The sequence below is a fragment of the Lucilia sericata genome, unplaced genomic scaffold (assembly GCF_015586225.1).
Source record: "Lucilia sericata isolate MDLA Ls3-8-SP2 unplaced genomic scaffold, ASM1558622v1 Contig000172F_arrow, whole genome shotgun sequence".
Classification (NCBI taxonomy): Eukaryota; Metazoa; Arthropoda; class Insecta; order Diptera; family Calliphoridae; genus Lucilia; species Lucilia sericata.
In genome coordinates this window covers 168,379-183,320 of record NW_023994201.1, presented here as the reverse complement: position 1 = coordinate 183,320, position 14,942 = coordinate 168,379, and the positions used below count along the sequence as shown (strand labels likewise).

The 14,942-nt window shown below is 29.4% G+C and overlaps 1 protein-coding gene across 1 annotated transcript; it reads left to right on the top strand.

Moving 5' to 3' along the window:
* The first annotated feature begins 9,153 nt into the window (after positions 1-9,153).
* LOC119601518 (probable serine/threonine-protein kinase clkA) lies at positions 9,154-10,591 on the top strand. The gene is made up of 2 exons (XM_037952482.1): positions 9,154-9,274; positions 9,658-10,591. Exon 2 carries the CDS (start codon positions 9,689-9,691, stop codon positions 10,451-10,453), a length of 765 nt encoding a protein of 254 aa, XP_037808410.1. The 5' UTR covers positions 9,154-9,274; positions 9,658-9,688; the 3' UTR covers positions 10,454-10,591.
* The last annotated feature ends 4,351 nt before the right edge of the window (positions 10,592-14,942 follow it).

The following is a 14,942-nucleotide window of genomic DNA, read 5'->3' as shown; positions in this document are numbered from 1 at the left end:
TTTTTCTTTATAAGGGAGAAAATAATTTATTTTATTCCATAAATATACATACATACTTATATACATACGAATGTGAAGGGCACAACGAGTTGTTGAATTGAGTTGTGCTATGTATGAATCGAAATTGATTTACATAATTTAAAATATTCACAACAGATTCATCATAATCAGTATGGAGATTTATACATATTCATCTATAAGTATGAAAAAGAATTCAAAGTTGTATCATTATATGTATGACCATTTTTTACTTGTTTTTCTTTTATTATAAATGACTTTATCACGTGAAAAAATGAAACAAAAATCACTTCATTGTCATTTTATATTAAATATCCTAAACTACTTAGTCTTAATTTCTATTCGTATACTTGAATCCTTCTTGCCTTTTTGCTGTAACTTCTTTTATTTTTCTTCCTTTTCTATTCAATTATGAGGCAACAATGAATAGAGAACAATTTTATTAAGATGATGACTGGTAGAGGCAGGACTAGTGGATCACATCCAATTAGCATTTTAAATTAAATTAATATTAAATTAAGATGTACATCATCTTTTTCAAAAGGTTATTTTGCTATATACATACATATTATATATGTATGTATGTATATATTTACTTCCTTTTAAGCACAAAAGAAAAGGCTATATAAAATTAACATGAACTACAATAAGTATATTAAGGGTATAGCATTTTAAAAAATTTGAAGAAATCAAATCAGCAATATTTCTACCATAGCTAAAATAATAATTAGAAAGCCAATGATTGAATATCGCATTTGCTCAAAAAATTTTTATTCCAAAACTATTTGCGTAGATTCTTTTACCCTTTTTCTACACTACTGGCTATCCCACTTAGTGATTGCAATGAAATTTAATCACCTTAATACATACCAAATGTATCAAAAAATGTTTCCTTCACATCCACCAACACATTTACCATGTCACTCACACAATTACTCATTCTTCTTCTTCTGGTACCTTCTTTATTAAGGTATGTACTTCTAATATGTCTTTCCAACATTGTATTAAGATTACTTAGCATCTCTAGAGATCAAACTGTAGATTAAAAACAAGTAAGAAAGTATAGTCGGGCGAGGCCGACCATATGATACCCTACACCAGTTATGAATATTAAATGTGATTTATTTTTCATAATAAAGCATTTATCTTCAATATTCCCTTGTTCCGATACATTTAAGCAATTTATGGATGAAAAACTAATTTTCTAAAAGAGGCTTTATATGGGGGCTAGGGGCAAATATGGACCAAGCCCGATAAAATTTTGTGAATATATTTATATTTACATAATATTTTATTGTGCTGAATTTCATCGCGATATTTGTGTTTATAAGTTAATTTGGGACATTCAAGTAATTTTCTGAAGCGGACTTTGTATGGGAGCTAGGGTCAAATGGGCCCGATCTTTATGAAATGTGGCAGGGTCATCAAGACTTCTATAAAACTTAGTTGTGCCGTATATTATCGATATATCTGTATATTTAACATAATTATGAGCTCAGAAGCCCTTTTCGGGGGGTTCTGTTCTATGGGGGCTAGGTGAAATAATGGACCGATTTTAACCATTTTCAATAGGCTTCGTCCTTGGGTCAAACAAAATGTGCATGCCAAATTTCATCAAATTATCTTGAAAATTGCGACCTGTAGCTTGCGCACAAGGTTTACATGGACAGCCAGCCAGCCAGCCAGACGGACGGACGGACGGACATAGCTTAATCGACTCAGAAAACGATTCTAAGCCGATTGGTATACTTTAAGGTGGGTCTAGGACGAATATTTTTGTATGTTACAAACATCAGCACAAATCCAATATACCCTCCCCACTAAAGTGGTGTAGGGTATAAATACTATTAACTGATACCAACAACAACAACTATTCACTGACGTAGAATGCAGGTCAGAGCAGTTTAAGGCCCAAATAAAATTTAAAAATTAAAAACAACTTGAAATTTTGCTTCTATGCTGCAAAAATGGAAACAAAGACAAACGGAAATATATGTTCATGTAATAAATACTACGGATCTGTTAGAATTTACAATTTGTTTATTTCCCTTTTTCACCTCATGTAATCAACTTTACGTTTATTTGACTTCCTGCACGTATTTAGTTATCAACATACAAACATATACAAGTATATTTCACATACAAATGTATGTGTATACCATATTTCAACATCTACGTATGAATATATAAAGGAGTAGAATTACTACAACAACATTGGTCACAATTTATTCCACTCAACTTTGTCGCCATCATAGTTTCCAAACGAATTTTATGGCAACATTGACAACAACAGATACAACAACAGCTGCAGTAAGAGAGTATTTGGAGATATAATTCCTCGATGAATATATATTATAGTTTACACATGATATTTCATGTTGACCCATCTAAACACAATCATACTTATAAATATCTACATTTACGGATAGACGCATACAATAAGATGACATATTTCTATGTCAAATCCTCAACAGTCCATATGTATGTACATTAGAGTATCCAAAGTAACTGTTTTAACTTTCCTTTATATCTGCGGGCCACATATACACTAACAAAAATTATATTTATTTTTCCCGCAGTAAGCCCAAAATTACGGTATATTTTAAACCCATTTCGAGATCAAGATTGTCAATCGCTGAAAAGGAAAAAAGTTAGTTAGTTAGTTATTTTTCCCGCAGTAAGCCCAAAATTACGGTATATTTAAACCCATTTCGATTGTAGACTTTCTTTGGACGAATGTACTGAGAACAAGATTGTCAATCGCTGAAAAGGAAAAAAGTTAGTTAGTTAGTTAGTAGGTAGTTAGTAGTTAGTTAGTTAGTTAGTTAGTTAGTTAGTTAGTTAGTAGTTAGTTAGTAGTTAGTTAGTTAGTTAGTGTTAGTTAGTTAGTAGTAGTTAGTTAGTTTGTTAGTTAGTTAGTTAGTAGTTAGTTAGTTAGTTAGTTAGTTAGTTAGTTAGTTAGTTAGTAGTTAGTTAGTAGTTAGTTAGTTAGTTAGTTAGTTAGTAGTTAGTTAGTTAGTTAGTTAGTTAGTTAGTTAGTTAGTTAGTAGTTAGTTAGTTAGTTAGGTAGTAGTTAGTTAGTTAGTTAGTTAGTTAGTTAGTTAGTTTAGTTAGTTAGTTAGTAGTTAGTTAGTTAGTTAGTTAGTTAGTAGTTAGTTAGTTAGTTAGTTATTCGTTAGTTAGTTAGTTAGTAGTTAGTAGTTAGTTAGTTAGTTAGTTAGTTAGTTAGTTAGTTAGTTAGTTAGTTAGTTAGTTAGTTAGTTAGTTAGTTAGTTAGTTAGTTAGTTAGTTAGTTAGTTAGTTAGTTAGTTAGTTAGTTAGTTAGTTAGTTAGTTAGTTAGTTAGTTAGTTAGTTAGTTAGTTAGTTAGTTAGTTAGTTAGTTAGTTAGTTAGTTAGTTAGTTAGTTAGTTAGTTAGTTAGTTAGTTAGTTAGTTAGTTAGTTAGTTAGTTAGTTAGTTAGTTAGTTAGTTAGTTAGTTAGTTAGTTAGTTAGTTAGTTAGTTAGTTAGTTAGTTAGTTAGTTAGTTAGTTAGTTAGTTAGTTAGTTAGTTAGTTAGTTAGTTAGTTAGTTAGTTAGTTAGTTAGTTAGTTAGTTAGTTAGTTAGTTAGTAGTTAGTTAGTTTAGTTAGTTAGTTAGTTAGTTAGTTAGTTAGTTAGTTAGTTAGTAGTTAGTTAGTAGTTAGTTAGTTAGTTAGTTAGTTAGTTAGTTAGTTAGTTAGTAGTTAGTTAGTTAGTTAGTTAGTTAGTTAGTTAGTTAGTTAGTTAGTTAGTTAGTTAGTTAGTTAGTTAGTAGTTAGTAGTTAGTTAGTTAGTTAGTAGTTAGTTAGTTAGTTAGTTAGTTAGTTAGTTAGTTAGTTAGTTAGTTAGTTAGTTAGTTAGTTAGTTAGTTAGTTAGTTAGTTAGTTAGTTAGTTAGTTAGTTAGTTAGTTAGTTAGTTAGTTAGTAGTTAGTTAGTTAGTTAGTTAGTTAGTTAGTTAGTTAGTTAGTTAGTTAGTTAGTTAGTTAGTTAGTTAGTTAGTTAGTTAGTTAGTAGTTAGTTAGTTAGTTAGTTAGTTAGTTAGTTAGTTAGTTAGTTAGTTAGTTAGTTAGTTAGTTAGTTAGTTAGTTAGTTAGTTAGTTAGTTAGTTAGTTAGTTAGTAGTTAGTTAGTTAGTTAGTTAGTTAGTTAGTTAGTTAGTTAGTTAGTTAGTTAGTTAGTTAGTTAGTTAGTTAGTTAGTTAGTTAGTTAGTTAGTTAGTTAGTTAGTTAGTTAGTTAGTTAGTTAGTTAGTTAGTTAGTTAGTTAGTTAGTTAGTTAGTTAGTTAGTTAGTTAGTTAGTTAGTTAGTTAGTTAGTTAGTTAGTTAGTTAGTTAGTTAGTTAGTTAGTTAGTAGTTAGTTAGTTAGTTAGTTAGTAGTTAGTTAGTTAGTTAGTTAGTAGTTAGTTAGTTAGTTAGTTAGTAGTTAGTTAGTTAGTTAGTTAGTTAGTTAGTTAGTTAGTTAGTTAGTTAGTTAGTTAGTTAGTTAGTTAGTTAGTTAGTTAGTTAGTTAGTTAGTTAGTTAGTTAGTTAGTAGTTAGTTAGTTAGTTAGTTAGTTAGTTAGTAGTTAGTTAGTTAGTTAGTTAGTTAGTTAGTTAGTTAGTTAGTTAGTTAGTAGTTAGTAGTTAGTTAGTTAGTTAGTAGTTAGTTAGTTAGTTAGTTAGTTAGTTAGTTAGTTAGTTAGTTAGTTAGTTAGTTAGTTAGTTAGTTAGTTAGTTAGTTAGTTAGTTAGTTAGTTAGTTAGTTAGTTAGTTAGTTAGTTAGTTAGTTAGTTAGTTAGTTAGTTAGTTAGTTAGTTAGTTAGTTAGTTAGTTAGTTAGTTAGTTAGTTAGTTAGTTAGTTAGTTAGTTAGTTAGTAGTTAGTTAGTTAGTTAGTTAGTAAGTTAGTTTAGTAGTTAGTTAGTTAGTTAGTTAGTTAGTTAGTTAGTTAGTTAGTTAGTTAGTTAGTTAGTTAGTTAGTTAGTTAGTTAGTTAGTTAGTTAGTTAGTTAGTTAGTTAGTAGTTAGTTAGTTAGTTAGTTTGTTAGTTAGTTAGTTAGTTAGTTAGTAGTTAGTTAGTTAGTTAGTTAGTTAGTTAGTTAGTTAGTTAGTTAGTTAGTTAGTTAGTTAGTTAGTTAGGTTAGTTAGTTAGTTAGTTAGTTAGTTAGTTAGTTAGTTAGTTAGTTAGTTAGTTAGTTAGTTAGTTAGTTAGTTAGTTAGTTAGTTAGTTAGTAGTTAGTTAGTTAGTTAGTTAGTTAGTAGTTAGTTAGTTACAGAATCAAAACCTACGCTTGCTTATGCATACATTCTTATGTACATATGTATGTGCAGCGTCTGTGCTTACATTTGTATGAATGCATATGACAAGGTATTGGTTTTCCTCTTTCAGTGTGTTTAAATATGTCAATGTTTCTTCCACTACGGTTTAGAAAATTGGAAAATGTTGTGGTTTTAATGCTTAAACTTGACTTAACTAATACAACTACATCCATTTCAAAGGCACACACAGATATATACATTTATAAGTATACTTTTATTGCAGACATGTTGGCTTTTCTGTAGACATACACAAGATTCATTTATATGTCCACATACTATCTGCATACACACTTACTTTTATATTACAAAACACAAGTGTTTACATGGTCAAGATATGTGGTTCCTAGTTGATAAGGTATCCACACACCCAAGACTCTTTTTGTACCTATGCATTTACATATCGATGTATATTATACATATATATGTGCAAGACTGCAGGAATATGTGTCTATATACTTATGTATGCTGATGTGTGGTTTGGTTTTAAACAAATTTACTTAGAATTTAGTTTTCTTTATATTTTACCTAAAGAGCCATTACTCACTACACATATAACCCTTACACTCATACATATGTATGTACTCATGATAAGTAAACTATGTATATTTGTATGCAACTTTCAGATACAGTGGAGAATAAATAATATCAATGCTAATATTTTCCAAAACTATCCGTTAGAAGTCCAAATTCCTTTCATTTAATATTAATCATGAAATTCTATTCTGTAGTTTTTAAAAGATATTCATTTTTCACCAAAAATTATGTGTAATTCTGTTATTATTTCCGTTACTGTATAATGTATATTCGTGAATAAATATGTTTGCTATTTTGACTATAATGTTTAAACATTAAAAGAAATTGTTTGCTTAAATGGGTAGTTAATGTAAGCCTATTCCTTTCATTCTTATTTTTCGGCATAAAACGATAACAGCATTATGTCGAAACAAGAAGTTTCATGAAGAATAATGAAGTCGACCTAGCAAACATTGACGTTAAAAAGTTATTAATATTTAAGTTTATATATTGTCATTAGAAATTTATCTAACACATACATAAGTATGTATTTAAGAACTAATAGTTATAAGCATGCAAGCATGAAAACACAAACATGCATACTTTCTCTATATGAAGTGTTGCTAGAAGAATAAAAATACATTATTCAAATATTTCAATATGTACATTTTTAAATATTTATATAAAATTTTAAATTTCCACTTTGTTATATAATTCACTATAGGTTAAAGAAAAAATTACACCTTTAAATGTTTAAAACTTTCGTTTTCCTGATAATGAAGTGTCATAAATTTATTACTTTCTTAAATGGTAGTAACGAAACAAAACAAAATTCTTTGATTATAACATTTTAATAAAATAAATAAACATACATAAGTTAACATACTAACTGGACTTTAACATGTTATTTTGTTTATTTTTTCTAGGAATTAGTTTTATATGTGACCTAAATAAATTTGCAAACTTATCAGATTTTGCGTATGATTTATGCAGTTAAAGGCATTCAATTAAAAAATTACTCATACGTTTAATTGAAGGCATTTTATGGAAATTTCTATTGCTTGTCTCACTTATATTTCACTAATTTATTAACATAATTTTGCACTTAAAAATATTTAACATACTTAATTAATTTTCAACGATGATATTTAAACAATTAAGAAATATTTCGATTGTCTAGTATGAAACTAGATTTTACTGGAAATTTGTGTAAAAATTTAACTGTAAAATCTATAGTTACATAATAGACAAACGAAATATTTGTCTGTTGTTTTAACATCATCGTTTGTAAATTAATTAAGTAAATTGAACCTTTTAAAGTGGTTAATTATGTCATTGTCGTTACAGCATATTTAGGCATATCAATGGTCAAAATTCTAAAATAAAACTTCAACCGTTAGCCATTAAATATACATACTTACATATATATATATATATATATATATATATTATTATTTTATTCTATTTAAGCGTGTGTTTGGGCAACAAATCCCAGCAGTTCGATGACAGTCATTTCCACTAACATCCAATTACCTGGTTGGCTCTTATTCATATTTCGTCACGAAAATACCCTTTGTAAACGAAAGTGTCCCTTTTGTAAGCGAGAGCGGGTACAGTCGCAACTTTACTCTTGCAAAGCAATCTTGAGAGTGGACCCGTTAAAAATCATAAGCAATAAGGTAGTATTGACTCCTTTGGACTAGCTTCCTGACTGTCTCTTTGTAATGTTTGGAGTAGCGATTGATTTCCTCCTAGAACAAGCGCATGTTTATGTTGGAAGATTAGGTGGCTGGGGATAAGCGATGTTAGTTAGTAAGTTTGAAAAGAAGATGCATGTTATATTAACACCGAAGAACAACTATGGGTCTGTTGTGCATTCTAAGTGGTAGTTTAAATAGTTGGTTCGATACAGTCCCCTCGAACTGCTAGGATGTTTCAAATAAAGTAGGAACTGTCAGTCAATATTATTTATGATCAACTTTCTAATGAATTATGATTATAAAATTTTTCGAGCACAATAAAATTAAACATTTCTACTTTATTACTTATTTATACAAACAGTATTAAGGTTAATTATTTATCTATCTATCTGGAGCAACAGAAACACCATTAAAGGCAAAAGTGTAAAATGAAAGGCAGAACCAAGTAAAAAATTAAAATAATTCACACTTGAGACAAGTTATTGTCGAATATACGAGTGTATAAACGACAAGCTCTCTAAGGACTTTTGTCAACGGGATAGTCGAATTAATTACACTCCAATGAATTTTTTGCAACACATAAAAGATTCGAACTGAACAAGTAACAAAATTTTAACAATACAATTACTATACATAGGCGAATGGACAGACAGGCAGAATCGCCTACAAACTCAAACCTAAAAAAAATTTACACTCATAATAAGTAAGTAAAACCATGCCATAGCATATTTAACTACTTTATGCCACAACAATACAATGTAATTTATGATGCTATTTGTAGTTGTTGTTTTTGTTGTACAACCGTACCCCATTTTTAAATGAACAATAACTTTATCCATTCATTCATTTATTGTTCAACATCTACATCCTACAAATTTGTGCATAGATTGTGATTTGTAGGAGTGATACTGTAGATTCTTCTTCCATTTGCCATCTTCTTCTACTTATTCTTCAGCCGTTGTGGGTTTAATATTCATCGAATCTTATAGAAAATTTCACAGAAGGACGACAATATGTTTATTTGAGTGTTAAATTATGTTGTCGTTTCATAATTTAGGGGTAAAATAATTTGCTAAAGCATTTTGTAGGGAAGTGTAAATTTTTTGACTCGATAGCAAAGAACAACAACATAAAAGGAAGAAAATCAATTGACAATTTTTCACTTTTTAACCTAGCTGCCCAATAAAGATCTGTTAATTTAAAAATAGTAGAGACAATTAAAATTATCTAAATTACTTTTTATGTGTTTTAATAAATGTTTGCCTTCAATTGCGAAGAAGTGTGTGTATTTTTCATTATTTTAAAGCAACCTTCAGTTACAAATTTAAATATATTTCATTGAATATATTCAACTCCAGACAACTCTTATTATTTATCTCTAAACCTTGACAACTCTATGAATGTGGATCAAGATCACAAAAGCTTAAATATTTATTTACAAAATATTTATGCACTTTAGTACTTCCCTCTGCTAGATTTCCTCTCTCTCTGTCAGCCATAAGTTTTCATATGATTGATGTTGTAGTTTGTAGTTGTAGAAGTGTTGTTCATTTTAAGACTTCTTTCTATATATAAATACCTGTGTTAAATTAAGAATTACAGCAATTTGTATTTAAGGTTTATTTAACAAACTCTAAATAATTAGTGCTACAAACAAGAAAAAAAAAATAAGCAACTTCTAAAGCTCAGCCGACAGTTACAAAATTTGTATTTTCAACATCCAACATTCAAGTTAGTATTTACGTGGTAGTATATATGAATGTATGTGTAAATTGGTGGGTGGTTGTTTGTTAGTATGTATAGCGTGATGTGGCGTACGAAATCAAAATAAAAATTTTCATCTTGACAAAAGTTCAAGTATTCTTTCCTATTTTGTTCTTTTTGTTTTAATTTCTGTTATTTTTTTTGCACTTTACACTTGAACATTTGTACCTTCTTATATTGTTGTTGGGAATTGTAGCAAACAGTTGGTGTTGAAAGTAGTGTGAGTATTTAGTAGATAAATAGAAAGATATGGGTACACTATGCAGTTCATGGCAGCAAAATAACTAATTAACTTTAATTTAGCTTTCTTACATTTTTTTTCTTTTTTTATTTTTTGTTGCCGACAACAGTTGGAATACACAAACACTCTTACATACAAATATGAAGAGAAAAATAAAAACAACAACATCAACATTTTATTGCTACTTTTGTAGTCGTCATATTTTAATTACGTTTGTTGGCATGACGCTACTAATTGTGAATTATGGTGTAAATACAGTGCAAATGTCAGCTGTGCCACATAGAAATGGAAATTGTAACAACAGCAACAACATCTGTAGCAGTGGTAGTGGCAACAACATAGTGTCATCTATAAACGGCAATAATACAGACAACAAAAACAATAGCTTTGGAAAATTATCATGGAAAAGAAGCGTTGAAAAACTTACAAACTTAAATAGGAATACAAACACAAATTCCCTACATATTGCTCTGCCAGCTACGCCAACAGCTTACAAAGACAGCAAATATGCTGAAGACGATTCCAACGATAATTATGCTGACACCAACTACTATAACCTCCCCAACATTAGACTAAAAGCCTCAAACAATAATATCATAAATCATACAGAAACTGATTTAGTGGCTGGACAATTTGGAAATTTAAGAAAATCTCGTATTTTTGGCTTATTAGGTTCCAATTTTTCACTTTCTTACAATTTATCATTGAATAGCGGCACTTCGACGGGAAATATCACTGTGGCTGCTCCTGCTCCAGCTTACTATTATGCACCGGCTGCTTATTATCCCTATGGCTATTATAATCCTTATGGATATTACGATCCATATGCATACAATCCATATGCATACAATCCTTATGCATACAATCCATATGATCCTTATGCTGGTTACGGTTATTACGGTTAACAACTTGAAAATGATTTTAATTAATCTTTTGGGCAAATATCTTGCATGTCATAGCAAAAGTACTAAGTATTAAGTAAGTACTTATTAACTTTTAACTTTCAAAAGTGTAAATGATCAAGAATAAAAATATACATACATATATTACAATAAATATAACAATATTAAAACTTTGAATTGATTTCATAATGTGGACTGTTATTATTACAACAACTATAACCACATATGTACATGCAAATATATCAAATTGATATATATTAATAAAGTTAACATTGATTCACTTAGCATTTTTCCATATAAAAAAAAACTCCTTTTAAAATATAGTTAAATTTTATATGCGTTTTTCATACGACAGTACATATTTTTTAAGTATTGCAATTTACTAACAGCAGTGTAATAATAGGGTAAAATTTTGTGTAAAACAAAAAAAAACTAAACTAAAAAGTTTTACACATTAGAGCTCATTATTTTAACACTTGATTGCATGCATGTTGTTTAACATGCTGACATAAACTTGAATAATTTGCATACACACACTCTAAAACCTGCATAGATACTTGTATTGGTAAATATGTTTGTCAGTCATGAGCGAATAACCCAATATGCATTTATTTAAACAATACATTAATATTTATTCATTTTTCAAAATATTTGTCAATTTGTTTCAATACTATATTTTATATATAAATTCCAAATGAAAATGTTTACTGGGATATTATGTTTTTGTTGTTAACATAGTTAGTAATATGTTGTGTGTAAATAAATATTTTGTATGCAACAACAACAACATGACAACTTCCAACTTAAGTCTTACTTTACTTCAGGTTCTTTTTTATAATGCAATTATCCAAATGCAAGTCAGAGTCTCTCATATTTTACTCATGCATAGAAATGCAGGTTTGCATGAACGTTTTTGGAAAGGAGAATTCTTCTTATCATCAGTAAAATGTAATAATGTTAATTTTGAGCAGAATTTAACATCATCATTGACAAAGACATTGGCAGTGAACAAGTGAGAGTGTGAAAAAAACTGAAACAAATGCAGTCAGAGACATTAAAAATCCATTTAGCCAGTACAGAATTTAAAAAAAAAATAGAAACTCAACTAAATGCATGAATAAACTCATCAAGATGTTTTGCAATGAAAACTGTCTTAATAAGTTTAAAGTACAAGTTTAAATATTGTTGCTCGTTTTTAGAACAGTTTGCTATAAAATGCACATAACTGTATATTTGATTTTGGTCTTAATAGATCCATTAAGAACGCATTGTTTCACCATTAATGATAAAATTAGAAATTTAGTATATAATTACGCTCCAATTAATATGAAAATAACATTCAATTTCAGTGATCACTAAAATTTCCTTAAAAATCGGTAGACCACCTTTATTTTCTGATAATTCATTAACATTACACGAAACAGTTTGCATATTTGTCCAAAATATATTAATGTGAAGTACTCGTTTTTTAAGATATAAACACATGCATACCTTTTATTACATTGATTGATGATTATTACAACTACATCTAATTTATTCTACAAACCTATGTGTACATTTTAATAATAATTATATAAAAAATAGATTGTTATATGTTGTAAGACATAAAGTTCGACTCATATACAAGTATATTTTCACAACTATAAAGTAAACTTTCATGCAATTATCTTTTTCTATTACATTCTTCAACTGCCTTAGGCAATGTGCCATGGATGGATGGAAGGATGATACAAGTACTACTAACAATAAAAACGTTCGCAAGAGTATCGCAAACAATGTCAACTTAAAATTTTACAAGTACATTTATACACGGTGTGTCGTAGAGACTCAATAACTGACTGCGAGTAATCTAGCAACTTCGAGCTAGCAAAAGCCTTGTCTTTGTACTGTATACATACATACATGTATGTATGTACGTTCATAAGTGTGTTTAGACTTAAGAATGTATTTATGAATAATACATACAATGACATTTTCTTTAATATTTTCTACTGCTCCTTTGGTAAATATGTTGCAATATTTTGAATTGTTAAATATTTTACAACATTTACAACTTACTTTGTACACAACTACCTTGCCAATTGCCAATGTGTGTAACTGAGACAATGTTTGTGTCTAAACAGATGTGTAGATACGAATATAAGTTTTCGGTATTCTCTGGTAAATTAACGACGAAAAGAAAAACTTTATACAAAACAGAAAATTCAAAAAATTCTAATATACAAAAAAGAAAAAACAACAATAAAAACTGGTAAAACAAAAATATGCCATTGGCAATATTGACAAAGCTACTCAGTTTTACATTTTTAACTATACACGTGTATTTTTTACTCATATACACTTCATACTTCTGCATAAATGTAAATAATATACATTTGTGTAACAGTAGTTTTTTTATTGAAGACGGTTCATCAACAACATTACAAACCCTAAGGATTTATTTTCTGAATGTGTTTATGTATGTATGTACCTGTATAAATAAATATGTATATGTCTTATCTAGTAGCTATTCTTAAAGTCAAATAAATAAAACAGAGCGATATGTTATTATATTTAATAATAACAATTGCTCAATTTGCAATTGACATTGAATCGATTCAAATCTTATATATACATAATATTCTTTCTATGATAAAGATACAATTCTAAGGTCTGGTTTTTATAAATTTCAAAGTACTTTAAATATAACAGATAAACAGCATTGTTTTACTAACTAAGGATTTACTAAGTAAATATTACACAGATACATACATACCGAAAAAGTTTACATAGACAATCCCCAGAAATATTTGTGTGCGAGAGTGCAAGTTGTGGCAAATTTGCAGCAAGTAAATACATAACCATCATCACACGAGGAACAAAGAAACAATTTAAAGCATTTTAAATGGATTTCAATGGAAAAACATACTCGTATAAATAAAATGCTTTAGTCAACTTGTACGTGCTCGTATTAAATGGAAAATTGTAATCCGTGCTCTTTTAGCATCACTACCACTTTATGATGGCAGTTGTTCGAATGTGTATGATGTGTCCGAACGTCTGTCGGTCGATGGGTATGTTTGTAAATGTTGCAGATAGTGTTTATGCCACAAAATAGAAATTGGCAACTGAGACTGTGTATAATTTTGTTACCGAAGATGGCGTGTCTGTTAGTTTATTTTTATATGATTGTATTAGAAATATATCAATTAGGTTGGCATTCATTTTTAGCAAATTTCTCTGTTAAAAAAAATTCAAGTTTTACTTTTTCATTTATATAAATATATTAACTAAAATAGAACCTTTTTTAAAATATGTATTCGAGGGTTACATTCATTGCTGCTTGCTTTAAATTGACTTAAACACCATACCAGGAAAACTTAGTTATGCGACACCTAAGTCCTATCGACCGATAAGTCTTACGTCTTTCCTATCTAAAACCTTGGAACGTATGGTCGATAGTATGGTTAGAAGCAGTATACCAGACAAATACCTCAAATATAAGCAGCATGCGATCGATGAAAACCGCCGTTAAATGAAGTTGTCCACTATATAGGTGAATACGGCCTTGAACTGGGCTCAACCGAGAGGCCTCAATGTTAACCCGGAGAAGACGGAAATCTGTCTTTTCACAAGAAAGACAAAAATTTCTAAGTATACTGCATCCTGTTTCCTAGACAAAAAGATACCGGTGACGGATAAAGGTAAGTACATTAGGTGTAATATTAAAATGGAGAGTGTAGAATCAACAAGGCATATCGGTTCTGGACAATGTGTAGGACACATTGGATTTATAAAAGTGTAATTAGACCGATTTTAACTTATGCTTCAATAATCTGGTGAACTTCTTTGGACAACAAGTGTAATACAAACTACTACAGGGAATTCTGCGTATATGCTGCTTGGGTATAAGTGGTAACATGAGTACTACGTCATCTAAGGCTCTGGAAACATTGCTATTTCTTCTACCCATTGAAATATATATATATAAGACATGAGGCGGCACTTACAGCCGAACGGCTCATAACTTTAGGCGAACTGACCAAAAGCTGTCATAGGACACGTCATCAATGTATACTGGACACATTGGAGGGTTATACACAAACGTCGGGCGTGACCGAAGATTCTAAATTGGGAGACAAAGTGGACCTAAGGTTCTATATTGAAGATAACATTAGCTTCCAGGCAGAAGTATGTACATTGTCGGAATGCATAAATTGGATTTAAATGGCTCCCACAGGACTTAACATACTAACCGACATTCAGAAGGCAATTAGGGCGATATCAGATGATAAAGTTAAATCTAAGACTACATTGGATTGTAAGAAAGCTCTAACCGAATACTCTTCCAGAGGTATGGTTTACATCATATGGGTTCCAGATCACTCAGGGGTAGTCGGCAACAATACAGTGAATATAGTAGCTTTAAAGAAAAGGGAGCTCGAGGTAGTTAACCCGACGAACTCAAAACCATTTGACGTAACGAGAGCAGAATTAAAAATATGAGTAAGAG